The sequence below is a fragment of the Salarias fasciatus genome, chromosome 14 (genome assembly GCF_902148845.1).
Source record: "Salarias fasciatus chromosome 14, fSalaFa1.1, whole genome shotgun sequence".
NCBI classification, from domain to species: domain Eukaryota; kingdom Metazoa; phylum Chordata; class Actinopteri; order Blenniiformes; family Blenniidae; genus Salarias; species Salarias fasciatus.
In genome coordinates, this window is record NC_043758.1 from 36151378 (window position 1) to 36169416 (window position 18039).

At 48.6% G+C, this 18039-nt stretch overlaps 1 protein-coding gene across 5 annotated transcripts; it reads left to right on the forward strand.

Annotated features, from left to right (window-relative positions):
* Positions 1 to 276: 276 nt before the first annotated feature.
* Positions 277 to 17382, forward strand: hnf1ba (HNF1 homeobox Ba). Of its 5 annotated transcripts, none has more exons than XM_030108742.1 (10): positions 277 to 677; positions 2420 to 2619; positions 2830 to 3094; positions 3269 to 3492; positions 10741 to 10886; positions 11508 to 11634; positions 11707 to 11892; positions 12495 to 12601; positions 12857 to 12901; positions 16476 to 17382. In XM_030108742.1, the coding sequence occupies exons 1-10, from the start codon at positions 277 to 279 to the stop codon at positions 16494 to 16496; spliced, it is 1722 nt and encodes a 573-aa protein (XP_029964602.1). In that variant the 3' UTR covers positions 16497 to 17382. The 5 variants fall into 5 exon arrangements, with proteins under 5 accessions (XP_029964602.1, XP_029964603.1, XP_029964600.1 ...); XM_030108743.1 differs by having other exon boundaries at positions 11710 to 11892; XM_030108740.1 differs by having other exon boundaries at positions 3269 to 3504; positions 11508 to 11892.
* Positions 17383 to 18039: the final 657 nt, after the last annotated feature.

The window sequence follows — 18039 nt, forward strand, 5'->3', positions numbered from 1 at the left end:
AAGGCCCCCATCAGCCGGCCCACTCATTACCATGTTTTATATGCCCCGCGCGCAGAAAGCATCATGGCAAAGTAGCTGTATCCTCCCTCCAACAGGGAAGTGAGCGCAGCGGCTTCTCGGAGCAGGTGTCAGCAGCTCTGCACTCAGCTGAGCACCTCTCAGGAGGACACCACGAACTTCTCATCTCACTCTTCTCCGACTTTTTACTCCTCCTCGTCCTCTTCTCCCCCCCCGTGCTCCAAGCGGCACCCGGCAGGCCTCTATGTTGTGTTTTTGATGTTCTGTAAAATGGTTTCCAAGCTGACATCCCTGCAGCAGGAGCTGCTCAGCGCGCTGCTGGACTCAGGAGTCACCAAAGCCGTCCTGATCCAGGCCCTGGACGACCTGGACCCCAACCCGCCGGCCTTCGGAGTGAAGCTGGAGAGCCTGCCGCTGTCCCCCGACCAGGCGCACGGCGCCAACATGAGCGGGCCCGGCACGAGCGCAGGGGGCGCGGGCGCGAGCGCCAAGCCCGTCTACCACACGCTCACCAACGGCCACGGCAAGTCCAAGCTGTCCGGGGACGAGGGCTCCGACGACGGCGACGACTACGACACGCCGCCGATCCTGAAGGAGCTGCAGTCCCTGAACACGGAGGAGGCCGCGGAGCAGCGGGCGGAGATCGAGCGCATGCTGGCGTGAGTTTCCTCACATTTACACCCAGTCAAACAACTCTCACACAACGCTAAAAAAAAAAAAAAAACATACCCTCCACGGCTTCTTATTATTTTATTTTTTGCAATTTGCTTCTGGGTTTTTAATTTTATTTTTTTTCAGATTTGAGGTTTTTGGGAAAGTCCAGAATTGCGCCGTAAATGCGTAAAACACGCGTCTTTTCTCTGTTTGTGGTTTTAAAATAACCCGCCACGGCTCTGTTTTCACTGTTCTGGTTACTAATTATCTACACGGATTATTATTTCTTTACCTTTCCAAAATATCAGCTGAACTTAGATCTATTTATTATTAACTTTCCTCTCCGCGATAAAACGCCGGCGACGCGCAGGGTGCGTGAGGAGAAAGTCACCACGCGACTTCTGCCGAAACCTTTAACCTTTAACCAAAACCTCATTATTATTATTATTATTATTATTATTATTATTATTATTATTATTATTATTATTATTATTATTATTAATAATAATAATAGAATTTTGGGGATTTTATAATTAAAATTAATTCTTGAAGAAACATCTTTATTTCGTATTAACTCCTCAGAAAGTATTCCTCGTTGTAAATAAAATATTTTAGTATTATTGAGCATTATAGTATTATTTGAGGCTCGTCGATCGTCCCGGAGGATATCAAAACCAACCCACGTGCACTGAAGTTATTATTAATTTTATTCTATAAATCATCAACTGAAAGATACACAGTGGCGTGTGATCGGAGTGAATGGAGATCTGGTTATTCATTGTCAAAAGTTATAAACTAACATCTCCCACTTAACCCGCAGACTTAGATGTAGGCCTCCACATTCTCCAAAACAAACAGACGTGTGTAGATTTGCTATAATTGCTGATGTCCGTGTGTCTGCCGGTCTGTGATTGCAGGGTAAGGCTCGCTTTACCTTTAACTATTTCTGATCGCGTTTCTGCAAAAACCTCCAGAGTAAAAAAAAAAAAAAAAGCCTATAATGACTAAACCCTTAGACTTGGGTGCATTGGAAAACATTATTTTATGTCCTTTTCGTTGGGATTATTTTATCCACTTACTTCAGAGACCAAATATTTGATCCGATTTTTTTTTGCAATTGTTTTTATTTAATTAGATTATTAAAAAAATACATTATAATGTTCTGTTGTAAAATTTAAAGCTTATTTGAACTGATTAAGCATTTTTTTTATAATTTTCAAAAGACTGTTGTGCCAGCAGTGTTTTTGATTGGTTTATTTTTAGTCTATTTTGCATTTTTCGCTAGTTTTGCATTGTTGTGAACCAGCTCATTTGAGGCTGAAACAAAGAGTTTAGATGACTAACACTATGCCAGAGTGGCTGAACAGCCTCGAATCCACTTGAACTAACCTTTGGAAATATTTACAGCCTATTGAATCAGCTGCATTGATGAACGGTCTGTCTGTCAGCGGACCTGTTATCATTTTAGACCCTTTAAAGTCGAGGCCATGCAAAACGGGAACCAACAGCTCAAAACGGAAACTTTTAATTGAGGATTTACAGATCGTTGTTCATGTTTTTGTTGTTCTAGTATTGTTCAGCGTTTTGTACAAAGCGTTAATTTCCATTTTTCCGTTGTTTTAATGAGTTGACACTGCCTGAAACGTTAGGTTTCAGCAGTAAACCTCTGAACTGAAGAGGATTTTTCCCGGAGCCGCATTCCTGCAGGGAGCGGAGTGTTGAAATGAGCCGTGTTTTCTGCTCCCAGAGAGGATCCGTGGCGTGCTGCCCGCATGATCAAAGGTTACATGCAGCAACACAACATCCCCCAAAGGGAGGTGGTGGACATCACGGGGCTGAACCAGTCTCACCTCTCCCAGCACCTCAACAAGGGCACGCCCATGAAAACACAGAAGCGAGCGGCGCTCTACACCTGGTATGTCAGGAAGCAGCGGGAGATTCTGCGACGTAAGTTAATATTTGTGTTTCTCACAGCTCGGCCCCGACCTGTAGCATGTAGCTGGTAGCAGTGTGAAAGTTCACTTCAGCCCGGTTGAGTTAATAAAGCCAGATGAGCCATAACTGCAGGCCTCTGATAGATCCTGCTAATGAATCAAACATTTTGATCATTTTTTTTGAAAGATTTTCTTGTTAATCACTCTTTCTGTTTCTGTTCAGAGTTCAACGAGATAGCGCAAGGTCCAGGAGACACCATGGCAGACAAGGTCAACCAGGACCCGACCTTTTTCTTCCCAGAGTACAACCAGTCGGGCCAGATGGGCCAGCCCAGCGAGGAGCTGGGCACCGAGCCCACCTACAAGAAGATGAGACGCAACCGTTTCAAGTGGGGGCCGGCGTCCCAGCAGATCCTGTACCAGGCCTACGACCGGCAGAAGAACCCCAGCAAGGAGGAGAGGGAGGCTCTGGTGGAGGAGTGCAACAGGTAGAGGAGGGAGAGGCGCTTTTTCTGCATGCCACACAGATCACACCACGCTGGCAACCAGGAATCTCTCTTTAAACCTAAAACCAAATAAGTCGATCCTCCTCTGCCCCTCTGGCACCTGAGCAGCTCCAGAAGCGCCAGCTGATCGGTGTCAACCTGTGCTGTTTCCTCCAGGGCCGAGTGCCTCCAGAGGGGCGTCTCCCCCTCCAAGGCTCAGGGCCTGGGCTCCAACCTGGTCACCGAGGTGCGAGTGTACAACTGGTTCGCCAACCGGCGCAAAGAGGAGGCCTTCCGGCAGAAGCTGGCCATGGACGCCATCAGCACCCCGGGCCAGGGGATGAACGCCATGCTGTCGCACGACTCGCCGCACGACCAGCAGAACAGCGTCTCGCCTCCCAGTAAGTCGCCACGCCACATCGACTCAAACGCTTCAGTCACAGTCAGTTTATTTCAACAAAAGCCGCTGCAGCACGAGACGAGACGCCACAAACCGCTGCTCGCTGAACCCTCTGACCGCTGCGTGTCCTGGGTAGCTGTGGTTATTGATCGTGAAGCTTGAGGTGCTGCACGCTTCCTCCCACCGTGCAGTTCGGGCGTCCTGGTCTGGTCAGCGCTGCAGCAACACTCACTGTCACGTCTCCCAATACAGATTCATCAGAAATACACTCAGAAGTTTACAACAGTTTTATAACTAATTACAGCTTCATGTTCAAGATCAGGAAAAACATCCGGTGTCTTAAAGTGTTCCAATATTTAATGTTAGCCTGTGTTTTGATTTTATTTATTAGAATTTAAAATTCTGAACAAACAAATAAATTAAAAATAGTTCTGTTTATGTTGCTTCAGTTTGAAATATGTGGAAGTTTTTCACAGTTTGAAGTGAGTTTTAAGTTAAATCTTTAAACCTTGTGTTCACTCTTGTAAAGATGTGGGTGTGTGTGTGTGTGTGTGAACACACTCCCCGTCCGCTTCATCAGGAAGACTCTCACTAATCTGATCCAGGACAGCAGCACTGCCTCAAATTCTGATTTCTCACACATGACGGACAGTTTTCATTTTGATATTCTCATTTTCTTTTAACGATCATATTGCTAAAACGTCTATATTTTGGTGGTAGTTTGGAAGCTAATGTATATGAAAGAAACAGCATAATAGAAATAGCTCATGTAGACCTCCCACATATTAAAGCTTTATAAAAGAATGAAAAACAAAACCTTTCCAGGACAGAAGCAGGGATATTCAGGAAGCAGCTCCTAAATCATAAACGATATTTAACAAAGTGTGTGATTTGATTTTCTTGGGTTTGTAAAGACTAGAGGCACATCTGATGTGATCAGGGCGAGGGCAAGTGATCAATGAGCGTGAGTGAGTGAGCTGAGCAAATGCCATTGTTATTCTGATCTCTGAAAACACACTGAGAACAATCCGCATTGTACCTGCAATCTCCACTCCAAAGTCAGCATGGAGAGCCGCCACACAAAGGCCAGCGGTCCCATGACGGGCCAGGGTCAGGCCAGGGTCAGGGCGGGGGTAAGACAGCGCCGCGGCGCGGCGTGGCGCGCTGTCATTTCCACATTTCCTCCCGCCGCACGGGTTGCTAACGGAGAGTCGCCGAGCGTTACCGCTCCCACCATTTCACCCGGGCCTCGTGTTTGCATTCAGACTAATTAGTATTGACTCAGTCCGCCAGGTGTGTACGGCATCAGGAGCCGGCCGGACGGCCTGGCGGAGCTCTCGCCTCCGTGCCATCACTCACCCAGCTCAGAAAACGCCGAGTCCAGCCTCGCTCGCTGCCGCTCGGCGACGGCTTTGAAGAGGAAGAAAACTGTTTGCCTTGGCTCGCTCTCTTACCACTGGCACCACCGGTGGAGCGCCTGCGTGCTCTGTCTGTTGTTGTTGCTGTTGTTGTTGTTGTCGTTGCTGCTGTTGCTGCTGGGACCACGTGAGCAGGCGCTGTGCTGAGGTGAGGCTGCTGCTGGCGGAGGGGACGGTGGAAAAGCAGAGGGGGGGGAAAAAAAAAAAAACCCTCATCTGGCTGCTTACAAGTGTCCTGCTGGCATCCTGCCGACGGCATCAGCTGTTTTTCAGTGTCAGCCGCTGACCTGACAATAATACAGCCGCGGGGCGTCTCATTGCGTTGCTAGGGCACGGCCTGTATTATGCATGCTTAATGGACAATTAAAATCCTTTGCTACTACATCTCCCTGGCCTTTGATACGGCGCTCCTCTGGCTGCTCCGCTCTATACTCTGCTGCAGCAGGAGGTCCCATTGTGTGTGGTGTATTAGAAGACTGCAGTCACTGTAACCTCGGTTCATTTATCTCCGCTGGGCCTGAAGGAGGACTGGGTTTAAAGCCCCCCCCCCCCCCCCCGTCACCTTTATGAGCATCAGTATAGTTGCTGAGGCTGGGCGCAGACTGGGAGCAGCAGGAGCTGTCCGCTGGGGTATTGGCTCTTTTCTGGCCAGACAGGACTGATGACCCCTTCCCAGCCTATAGAGAAAGCCGGGAGCCCCCGCCTCCTCCTCCTCAAGCCGCCGCCACACCTTCAGTCACAGGAGGGAGGTCACTGCTGGGTCATTCTGAAGGAACTCCTCTGACTCGGGGAGTTTTTATTGATTCTGCTCTGGTTGGTTGATCGCTCGGTCACAACTGGATAGACAGTCAAACAGTGTGACGTGTAGCTTTGGTGGTGACCTTTCTCTTTTTTTTCTGGAGGAAATGAAACTGATCTCAAAGGGTGATTGCATATTTAGTCAGCAGGTACCTGTGTTTTCCTGCTCAGTGTTTACAGACCATTCATCCACTCAGCTCTTCAGATCCTCTCTGTCTGGTGTTGGATCACATTCCAGCTCATACATTTTGTAAAGTTGTATTTCAGATTTATACAAATATTTGCTGCTGTCAGTCAAATGTGGCCTTTTAACTTTATAGTGTTTCATAATAGTTCTCCATCACATTTCATGTCTTTTTTAGCTTTAGGAATTTTAGATTTTGACATTTTTTCATCCCCACACAGTGAAGTCTTCTCATATAGTTTTGGTTAGAATGAAGATGAAGCAAAATTCTATTATTTCCCTTTTGAAAGATTAAATAAAAGTTTGAAAACACATCAGTTGGCGTTAATTCAGTACTTTACTTAAATACAGAAAATGATCTTATTCTGTCGGCTTCAAAAAATCAACTGTTGCTCGATTAAAGAGTTAATCTATTTAAAAGGCTTCAGTGACATGAGGGTGAATTACAGAAAGAATTTGGCCTTTCCTCTTAAGACATCGGAGCATCTTTGCAGCCCTCATCACAATAATATATGTGTTCATAAAACATATTTGGATTAATTAGGTTCCCTTGATTTAAAGGTAACAATAAAAAGAAACAACAGAATACTTGCTGTTCTGTTCATTTTGCGGTCCGTTGAAATACAAAAGTTTATGATACCAAAATATCTGATCGAAGTAGGACTGAAATGCTCACATTTAGCTTTAAATTGATGTTTACCCCGTTTTTTTAAGGTGCAGAAAACAGCTGAAGTGTTCTTACTTCAGCACTTCAGAAAAAAAAGAAAATCCTCTTTGTTTTTTTTTTTCTTTTAAACCTTATTTCAGGCATCTATTGTTCAAGCTTATTTCTGGATTTTAAAACTTATCTCTGCAGTCATTGTCATTACAGATGAATTCGTCTTAATAATTTAAAACTGCAAAGAGTCCGATCTTTTTACACACTGACACATCAGCAGCAGTCCTATTTATCTTGATTTATTTATTTATTTTTAACACGAACAGCATTTAAACATCGTACCGGACTATAAGCTGAAGACTCAATAAAGGCACAAAAAACATAGAACAACCAAACAACTACAACAGTGAGAGGATCAAAATTAGTCTGTCGTTTTTCCATGTTAAAAAAAATGATTGTGAGGAAGTGGAAACTTATCTCGTCCCTCCCCGTCACGTTACCTGAGTAATCAACTTAAAATACCTGCTTACAAATAATTTTAATAATTAGCAGTAACAATCACAGCAGAACAGAAACAAGCAATAATGTAATGAAACAATTATAATGGAATTATATTAAGTAAAGAAAATGAATAAGTAACAAAGTAAATACATGGCTAAACAAATAAATAAGGAAAAGAAACACAAGCTTTCATTGATATTTATGTGTTTGTGTAGTTGTGTCTTTTAAATATAATTTCTTTATAGCTCTTTTAAACTGCTCAATATTTTGACAGTTTCAGGTCATCATTCAGACGATTCCATCGTTTCACCCCACAAAACAGAAACAAAGAAGCTTTTCCTTGTAGTTCTTAATTTCATGTTTTCAAAATAAAACAATCCCCTAAATTATTTTTCCTTCTCTTGGTTTAAACCTGCCCTGAATAAATGCTGGTAGTTGATTATTCTCTGCTGTAAACATGATTTGCGCTGTTTGATTTTCTATTTGATCATGAAACTTTAACACTCTTGACTGCAGAAACAGTGTGTGTGTGTTTGTGTTTGTGTGTGTGTGTGTGTGTGTGTGTGTGTGTGTGTGTGTGTGTGTGTGTGTGTGTGTGTGATCCTGATAAGCTGCTGTGTTTTTATGGTCCTATAATATAAACATTTCATGTGTGTAGTTGCTGCATATCAGTCATTTCTCAACATGACACACTAGTGCCAGAGCGAGTGTTTTTGTGAATCGGACTCACGTGTTTGTATTTTATTTTTTTATCATGAATCTGATTTTGAAAGCAGGACTGTCCGTTGCTGGCGGCATGTCCGAGGCTGCGCGGCGTCGGCGGCCCGCGGTCGCGGTTCAGGCGGACATTGTTGCGTTTCGGCCGAGCTCGGCGCCGTCGTTCTGCTCGTTACTGAAGCGGCTCGCTCGGGACTTCCCCGCCGCGTCCGGCGGCTCGTCCGTGGGCCGCGCCGCTTCCCGTCGCCTCGGGATAAAGCGCCGGAGGACGGCCGAGCTCTGCGCTTTGCCGCTCTGCGTCTCTCGGTCTCTTCCAGGGAGCCACAAAGGGGACAGTGGCTACGTCCTGCGGAGACCCAGGAGGTCTGTCATATGCAGCGGCCGGACAAAGAGCAGTGCCTGGGGTTGGGAGGCCGGCTTTGATTTTACATGGCTCACACAGGGAGCTGCAGCCTCTTAAACCTGCTGAAGAGCCTCGCTGCCACGCCCCCCCTCCAGTTCTCGCCCCCCCTCCGCTCCTCAGACAGACCTCTGGTGCTTCTCTCGCTCCTCACGCTGTACACAGATGTTTCAAACTCTTCAGAAGCCGGACGTGAAGCTCCTCTGAGCGCGATGAGAATCAGCCTGCAGGAGGGAGCTCGACTCCAGATAGCGCGACGCTGCCTTGCTCGGCTGCAGGTTCCCCGCTGGTAGAATTACTGCTGCATCCAGAGACACAGAACCGGCCTGAATAGCATCCTTTTCTCCCCGTGACACTTAAAGAGGTTGCCCAGCTCCGAGATAACTGACTTTTTATGAGTCCTCCTCCATTGTGTGGCAATGGGGGTCATGAGTCCAATGGAGTGCTTTATTGTTCTGCGGCGGTGTTTACAAGGCATGGCGGGGTGTTGTGGGGTTGATAGTGTGGCGCAGCAGACAATATGAAGCCCGCTGGCCGGACAAAATGGAGGACCGGTACTTCACGGGATGAAATATGAGGCCGCATTCAGATTGAATGAGCCGCTCCACGTCGTCAGGTACATGCTGGCGGGAAATCGGTGTTTGTTTTCTTGCTGATGATAACTGAAGAAAAGGATTCGTGATACATGTTAACAGTTGATTTAGATATTTCCAGGGGGAATTTAGTGTTTCTTACCTGCTGTTCTGACGCTCGGCTTGTCTCCGTTGTTTATGATCATTAAAAGTAAGAAAGAAAGACGTGACAGACTTGTCTCTGTTGCTGTTTGGCAGAGGAACTGGAGAGCCATCATCTCTATAAACAAATACTGATGAAGAAAAGTCATCAGCTCAGGGAAGAGCCGACAGATGGTGGTGATGCTGGGGTCAAATTACAAGCTAACATTGAAGAAAGTTTTTTTCTTTTCAGCCTAATATTTTATTTATTTTGCTTTAAATGCAAGGTTGAAGAAACAGGAAGAACTCAGCGCCCTTCTTAGTCATCACCTGTTCCAATCCTCCTTTATTTCTCAGAGCAGCTATATGTGCATTGATTACCCAGCACCCCCCCCTCCCTCCCTCCCCGCCATGTCAGAGCGCTGGCGGCCGGGTCAGGGACGGACGGCTGGCCGAAGACGGGCGATCTGATGGCGAGCGGCGTGCGTCTCCTCACTGTCTCTGGCAGGCTCTCTGAGTGTGTGTGAGGCTGAGACCACAGGATAAGAATGTGTTTGACATTGCTTGTAATTGTGTAATGTTTACTCTGTTGGTATCAGAGGGGGCCTGCATCAGCAAACAGGCTTTTGATTGTCGCTCGCTGGGAGTCGGGGTGGAGGGGGGAGAATTCCTGTGAGCCGAGAATAAAAGACAACCAGGAGTCTAAACATGGATTACATGATGCAGTTACTTCATTTTCACACTCGATCATCACCGTATGAACACAAACCTGCTCTACTTTCATCTTACACTAGTAGGTATGTACGATTTGGTATTAAAGGTGCCTCAGCGAGTTTGTTTACATCGGAATAATCAGGCAAACCTTAAGAGCACGTGCTTGCTTTTCAAGAGATTTGATCAGTGGCTTCTCCAAGTGAGTGAGATTTATTGTAAATTCGAAATGTCGCCTCGTTTTCCCTCTACAGTGTGTCATCCAGAAGAGAAAATGGAGAATGAAGACCAAACATAAGAGAGTAAGAATAAGAAAAAGAGAAAATAGGGAACGAAATCACAGCAGTAAGAGTTCAAAATAGAAGTCAGAAAAACAGATGTGTGATATAAAATACAATACACCCTGAATAAACCATATCTAGTACAATACATCACTGAAATAAACTTGAGAGCAGGAGGTTGCTGGTTCGAATTCCCCGCTTGATGCAACATAAAGCAAGGCCCTTAACTTTCATCTGCTCCGGGTCCGTCGCATCCACAGTTAAAAACTCAGCTCCCCTGCAAGTGAGCAGCTGAAAAACAGAAACCACATTTCACGTTTTAAATTTTACAGTGCAGGAGTGAAGTTTGCCTTTTTCTGCGCGGGGTTACGTGGTTACTATGAAGAGCAGCGACTCCACAGCTTTGCTCTCTTCCAGTGAAGTCGGGTCGCGGGGTTGTTGTGTTTGTGTGCGTGAAGGAAGTGCTCTCCGTGATTGTTTTACAGTCGGCCTTTGTTGGACCTTGCCTGAGCGCTGGCTCCGCCTCCCGTGAGGCTTCGCGCTGACGTAATCAGAGGCAGCGCCGGCAGCGTGTGTGTGCCGATGGCAGCGGCTGATGCTGTGAGTGCGTGTACTCAGTGAACGGCCTTGGCTGCGCCGCAGCAGATAGCGGCGCTGGACGGGTCAGTGTGTTTGTTTGCTCTTTCCTCCCCTGTCTGAGGCACAGAGCGGCGGAGCGCGGCCGCCCGGAGCGACGCCGGCGGCGGCGGCGCCGCCGCTTCACACGCGGCGAGGCCTCCGCCGCTATCTCCCTGCCCTATATTCATTCCCGCGGCGGTGGCCGCCGGCCAGATGGAGGTGAACTGACCTCTCTGCTTCTCTCTTTCAGTGCGTTACAGCCAAGGCGAGGCGGGCGCCTCCTCCGCCATCAGCCACCACGGCAGCAGCGCCATGGCCAGCGGCCAGTCGGTGCTCCAGCAGGTGTCTCCTGGAGGTCTGGACCACGGCCACGGCCTGCTGGCATCTGACAAGATGGTGAGTGAGCGCACCTGGGCCCCGGTGGCCTCAGATTAGATAAGAGCCGGCCGGCGTTCGGCCCCCGGGTCTCCTCCTCTCTCACGGACGCTCCGCCAACAATTAGCGCATTGTGTTTGGAGGGCGGAGCCGGGCCGGCAGGCAGCTTCCAGCGGAGCGCATCAGACGCGCTCGCCGCTCGGCCAATAAACCTGACAAAGAAACATTCAGTTCTTATTGATTAAATGTCTCAAAAGACGAAGCTGGAGGTGCAGCGCCGCTTGCTCTGCCAAAGAAATGACGCCAACATTTGATCACGTCTGATTTTTTTCCTGCTCTTGCTTTCCCCTCAGCCCTAGTCCAATATTTGATCAGTGACCAGCGGACCTGTGTTTGGAGCTCTGGCCTTCTCTTGATCTATGATATTTTCAGCCTATTTTTCAAACTTTCGGCTTGATTCAGTTTTGTTTGTTCACATTTAAAAATGTCCAGTGAACTTCCTCATTGCCACACTTCTGCCGTGTGAAGCGGCGTGTTGAAACGAGGCGAGGCGAGGCGGGGCGGTGCAGAGTGCAGGGCCGTCAGGTTTTATTCTCTGATATGAGTCCTGCTCTGATCCTGTTCTCCTCCCTCTCCTCACAGATGTCCGGATCGGGCGGAGGACTTCCTCCGGTCAGCACTCTGACCAGCCTCCACAGCTCCCACCACGGCCACCAGCAGGCGCAGAACCTCATCATGCCGCTGTCTGGAGTCATGGCCATCGCGCAGAGTCAGTGCAGCCTCGCGCCGTATCCCTGCTTCCCCCCGCTGCCTCCTGACCTGACGTCTCGTCCTGCCTCAGCAGGCCTGAGCTCGTCCCAGTCCCAGACGGTGCCGGTGATCAACAGCGTGGCGGGAAGCCTGGCGGCGCTGCAGCCGGTGCCGTTCTCCCAGCAGCTGCACAGCCCCCACCAGCAGGGCCTGATGCAGCAGTCTCCCAGCCACATGAGCCAGCAGCCCTTCATGGCCGCCGTCTCTCACTCTCACAGTCAGTACCAGCTCACACACACACACACACACTGGAGCTCACTGACCAGGTTGTTCTCACCTTCTCACCTGCAAATGAATCACATCATTAGAGACATTGTACTTCATGCGATGCTGTAAATCCACGTCTTTTGTCTCATCATTCTTTAATAAATCCATAAATATAAATCTGGTTGTTGTAGACGAGACACGTATCCTTCAGTGGCAGAATTTGGAATCTCAGCAAACAGAAGGGTCAGAGTAGGAGTAGAGCGGAAACATCAATACGCAGACGTGCATGTTCACCACTCCCCCGTCTCATTGGCTTCATCAATCCATTGATCTCCTCTGGAGAAAAGCTCGTGTTTCCTCAAGAGCTTCTCCAGGCCTGAACATCCTCCAGGCTTTTGTAGGCTGTTTGCTATAATCACATCAAATACAGCTTCTATTGAGAAGAAACACTAGTAATATTTCTCTGCTCTGCCTTTTTTTCTGATCACTGATTCCTAAAGCTCGCTGATGTTTGTTTCTAAACCCTCCTCATCTGTCCGTCTTGACTCTGTTTCTCCTCTGTGACGCCCGTCAGCTTGATCTCAGCCTCTCTCTCTTGTTTCTCCTCTGCAGTGTATCCTCACAAGCAGGAGCCGCCGCAGTACTCCCACTCCTCCCGCTTCCCCCCGGCCATGGTGGTCACAGATGGCAACAGCCTCGGCTCGCTGGGCTCCAAGTCGGTGAGTCGGCCACGCCGGACACACACACACACACACTCCGACGCACTGGCTCGTAGTTTTACAGTAAATATCCTCATTCAGCATCTCACTCACTGAAAATCAGAGCACAACTGTCATCACAGTGGACAGTGGCGGCACAGTGGGAGCAGCAGGAACCCCGGCATAGCAGGGAGGAGTGTGTGTGTGTGTGTGTGTGTGTGTGTGTGTGTGCGTGTGATGATTGTGTGCTGACTTGTTTAATTCCTGTCACATTAGGATGCTCCTGTAAGCAAGATGGTGCAGCTCGGGGGTCTCTCCTGGGTAAATACCATTTTATCAGTTCAGTAACACCTCCAATAGGCGGAATCACTGTAGCGGCGCACGAACCCGATCCTCCGGCCGGCCTGATCCTCCGGCCGGCCCTGGTCCTGCATCCTGGCCCTTTGCTTTCTGCTTCACGCTGCTGATAGTGTTTAGATGCTTTCACTGGACTCCAGAGATGGACGGACGGGCACAGCACTCCTCACACACCCTATTTCCTCTCAAACGGCTGTCTAATCCATCACAAGGCCCCTCAGCCTGCACGCCTCCCCATCGGTGCCTTGCTCTTTTCACTTTCCTGCTCTCCTTGCTGAGCGTCGCGTCTGCCACCAGGAAATGAGTCTTGTTAATCAAAGCTCTCCGGCTCTGAGTCCTGCTTCTCTGCTCCATGCTACACCGAGGCTGGAGATGAGAGGAGCTGGCTGCTGGAGTGTGTGTGTGCGTGCGTGTGTGCGTGCGTGCGTGTGTGTGTGTGTGTGTGTTTTTTTTTTAAGCAATTATGCCTCTTCCTCTTTCCGACTTCTCCCTGCTCTCGGTGATCGCTCTAGCCTGAAATGTTGTCCACGGTTCTTTCACACGCTGAATTTCCCACGCTGGGCCGTGAGCTGGGCGGCCTGCAGGCTGCTGGGCCCGGCGTTCAGACCGCAGAGACGGGAGCCCGCGCACAGCCCGTCCGTCTCCTCAGACACGCCCACACCTCCAGTCCCGACCAACGGGAGAACGTTCACGTCACAGCGCCGCCGTGTGAAAATGCTCTTCTTACGGCCGAAACTCAGATTAAAGCTTTGAAAAGAAGAAATCTCCATGTAGATTCTCTGATCTGAATCCAGCTGCAGACAAACAAACCTGAAGTAAAGCAAGCAATAATCAATTAAACTAATACATTAATTGATAAATGATGAGATTTTCATTGAGCATAGCTAATTAAGACAGCTTAAAACTAAATAGAAGCTCTACAATCATTTCAAAAGAAAAATCCCTCAACCATCACAAATAGTTTTAAAAAAAATGATTTTTCAATTCTTCAAACGTAAATAATTGAGATACATGTTAAGCTGTTTATTCATTCACAGTTTTCACTCTGGCAGGTGAAGGAGTTGCACTAATGGAAATATTTCAGGCCCTCACCCGTTTTAGATAAAGGATTTTGGATTGTAATTGCTTCCTTCTTGGAGCAGTTCGCCAGCGTGTTTGTAGCTGGCAGGTCTGGCCTCATCAGGCCTGTATTTAAACGCGGCGGCTCTCCTGGATCCGTGCGCTCTCTGGGTGTTTGCTGAGAACCCTCCGTGAGACCTGAGTTACCTGGACTCGCGGCCGGCGTCTGGTGGCTCGGCTCTCCGCTGCGGGTCACTTTATCAGGTGAGGCTGTTTGCCGGCCGGGGGGTCAGGCCGGGGTCGGCTGCCTCCGCCCCTGAAGAGGCAGGAGGAAAATAAACTCCAAACAAACAGCCTGAACGCAGAGAGCGGCTCAGAGGAAACAAGAAGAGGGAGCAGGAATGTATTTGGTCAGGTGTGGCGCCTGAACCTCCCCATTATTTGCTGAAGTCAGAACAGCACCAGGACTCCAGCAGGCTCACATCTCACTTTCATATTTGGCCATTGAAATAAAGCAGAGTGAGAAATGTCAGCAAACACACACACACACACCGCCGGCCTGAAAATGTCGTTAATTCAACAAGTTTAGATACGAACGCCGTCACGGCAGAAGCTGTTACAGCTCAGAACCTTCCCCAGCGCTGTCCTCTCATTGCCTGTCAGGTTTACGTCCGGCTCTCAGGTGGTTTTCATGGACTGTGGGTGTATTTAACCTCCTTTTTTAAAGACTTTTGAACTGTCCCACAAAATGAGTTTATGCCTCACAATTTTCAACATGTAAAACAAATAAATACACTGAAATTATTATTTTTTTTAAATTCTCTAAAGCAATATTGCATTTGTAAAATATGCTTCAAATTCTGGGCTCCAGAGTGACGAGTCCTGCCATCAGCCTCCATCAGTAACAGCCTGCAGTCTGCCTGTCAGCGCCGGGGCTTTGGGTGTGTCGTTGCTCATCCAGCTGAGATAATGTCTTCTGCAGGTCGCTGCAGAGTCCAGCCCGGGACATCCCGCCGGTCCGATCCGCTCCAAGTGTCACATTAGTGCACGTCGGACTGCGTGGAGCGCAGCTCCTCTCAGCGCGGCCGATATCGCTTCGGTTTAACCGAGAGCTAAAAACCGAGCAGGGGTCCTGCCATCGGGTGTTGACGACTGGCCCTGCACAGAAAGCCCCGCCCACTGACACTTGATTGACAGCTCAGTTCATCAGTAAAAACTAGAGGTGTCCCCGACTAAGAATTTCCATAGTCGAATGGTAGTCGAATCTATCATCTTGTTCATGGGGTGCCTATGCCTCCAGTCGGCCCTGATTGCACTAATAATAAAAAAAAATTAAACAAAACAAAACAAAAAAAACAGCGCAGGCAGGTAAAACAACACTTTTTTTTTTTTTTTTCCCTACACACTGAAACACAGACTGGAACAAAGTGTCGGTGACTCTAAACATCAAACAAATGAAGTATAGTTCAAATGACCAGAACCAAACCCACTTCTAACAAACGGGCTAAAGCATGTCATTTATTTATATCTATAATCTCTGCAGATAAGCTCACATTTTTCGGCTAAACAACTTCTCACATTATCTGCTCAAATTAAAGGAAATAGGCTTAATTGCGCTGTGTCAGTCCTTTCGCAGCGCAGCATCCATACAAAAACAAACACTAAATTAAATAGAATTAGCCTTTTAGATAAATAAAAATAATAATATAATAATAACCTAAAAATTTACAATTAAACGAAATAAAAGTCAGCATTAAAAATGAGAATTGAGTAACAGAACCGTCTTTTATTAGCCCAATTATCTGGCTACTTACCCGTTTAAGGTGGAAAGCCATGTTGTTGTGGAGTGATATGAAAGGACACAACTTGCATTTGACTTTTTTTGGATCATCTTTGACTTGGTCTGAAGTTCTGTTATTTTAAAGCTCAGCCAAATCACCACCGAGATGCTGCTCTGTGACGGAGCTCTGCGCAAAATGGGATTGTGCCACTCACCACGGTGGTTCATTCACAAACACTAAATAGATAGAATATTGAATAAAAGTACAAGTAAATTTATCCACAGTATATTTGATAGGCTAACATGTATATCAAATAGGCTTTATATCATGTTTATTTGGAAAAAAAACAAGCAATTCTATGTAGAATCAGTCATTCAGCACCCCCATACAGCTGTAATAGAATGATCCTTTTCTCGATGCTTCGACTGCGTGATTGGCCGTCGAATCAGGCCCCTTCGAACGAATCGTCGAATCGTCGACTATCTGAGGACACCCCTAGTAAAAACTAAATACTATTTATTACTATTTATTTATTTCTGTATTTATTTCTCGTTATATTTACACATTTACTTCCTTATGTTGTAGCAGATCCATATCTCGTCCCGGCCCTCCTGTGCGCGCTGCGGCCCGGCCGGTCTTGACAGTTTTCTGTGAACCCGGCGTTCTCTGGCTGACGTCTCCTTCCTTCTCCTCCTCAGTGTCCTCTCCAGGCCTGGTGAGAGCGTCCGGCCACCTGACCTCCCCGGCGCCCGGCAACCAGCGCACATTTTTCCACCCTCTCGGTGCGGTAACCATGACAACTGTTAATAACCCGCAACGGCGCGCTGGATGATGAGTCAGTCAACAAACACGGAGGAGCGACGGCGGCGGGGAAGGCAGGTGGAGATGAGAAATGAGAGCGGGCAGAAAAACAAGAGGAGAGGGCCTCGCTGCACCTGAGAGGGAGGCGTGTGGCCCGGCCTTCTCCCCGGCCCGCCGCAACACACGATCAATAAGGATGATTGATTTTACCACAAGCTTTAAAAACAGTATTCCTTTTTTTTTTACGCAAACCCTCTCTGGACGTGTGGCCGTCGTCTGCCGCGACGCCACAAAAGAACAAAACCAAAATCAAACCGAGCCCCCGGAGCTGCCGGAGAGCTCCGCGCATCGGAACGGGCGCTCTGTGAAAACTGTGATTCTGGGCGGGAATGTGAAGACCCGCCTCTGGCAAGACCGGCCACCGCCCGGGCTCCCGGCGAACCCCCTCACCCCCGCGCCACGCGACAATCACCCACACAGCCTTCACGGACTGGCGCTCTTCCTGAGCTTTAAAGGAGTCTTCCATGTTCTTCTCTCACTCTGGGTTTACTGTGCTAGCATTAGAGCGGGCGGCGAGCGGCGCCCCGTCGCCCGGAGATGTCTAATGTGTCTACTGTGATTGAAACGCCTTTGACAATCCTTGAGAGACTATGCAACGCCGTGTATCGCTGGGTCCGGCACCAAACTCCACACACTCGCGGCTGCGAGTGGAAATGCACTATCGGCGCGCTCCTGTCGAGTCACGCTGACCAATCTGTTCGCTCAGTCCGTCCTCAGCTGGGATCAGACCGAGTCGCACGCCGTGAAGCCGTCCCCCTCGTCCCCCCCCCCCCCCCCCCCCCCCCCCCTCGTCCCCCCCCCCCCCCCCCCCCCCGCTTCCAGGGAAACCTCAGGCTGATGTTTGCACACAGGATCAGGTGAATGTCAGGAATGAGACCCACCCTCTCTTTATCCTTCCCACTTCCTGCTACAGTGTGAAAAAGGACAAATATTGTTCATAACTCCCCATAATGCCCCCCTCCCCCAGTGAGAATAAAAAATATTGACAGGTATTCAACAGCCAATGTTGTGACAGCGGCAGCTCCAATCATACAGGAATCCAGAGACGTCTGGGAGAGCGGACGCCCACGCTGACAGTATTACGCTTCATTCCTGGTTTCCTCATCAGTGTTCGCTCAGACCCGGGGAGGTCTGGCAGTCTGGACGCCACACGTTCCTCAGCGTCTCTCGTCTCGTTTTTAGAAAGCCCGGCCCGTGTCCCCCTCCCGGCAGGAAAGCCTCGGCGGAGCTGTCTCGCCCCGGTCCCTCGGAGCCTGGTCTCGTGCCTGTCGGCGCTGCCGGACCGGGACTGGACAGCCCGGCTCGGAGACTCCCTGCTGACGCTCGAACACTCGCTCTCCCTGTGCGTCTCTCTGCGTCCACGCTGCTCTTCTGGGTTGATTTTTGCCGTTCGAGTCTTAT

Bases quoted from the DNA above. Each gene is read 5' to 3' on its own strand.
- hnf1ba (XM_030108740.1), top strand. From the start codon at position 277: ATGTTCTGTAAAATGGTTTCCAAGCTGACATCCCTGCAGCAGGAGCTG. The intron at 3,095-3,268 runs GTAGAGGAGGGA...TGTTTCCTCCAG, and splicing joins CTGGTGGAGGAGTGCAACAG to GGCCGAGTGCCTCCAGAGGG. The intron at 3,505-10,740 runs GCCACATCGACT...TCTCTCTTTCAG, and splicing joins GCCTCCCAGTAAGTCGCCAC to TGCGTTACAGCCAAGGCGAG.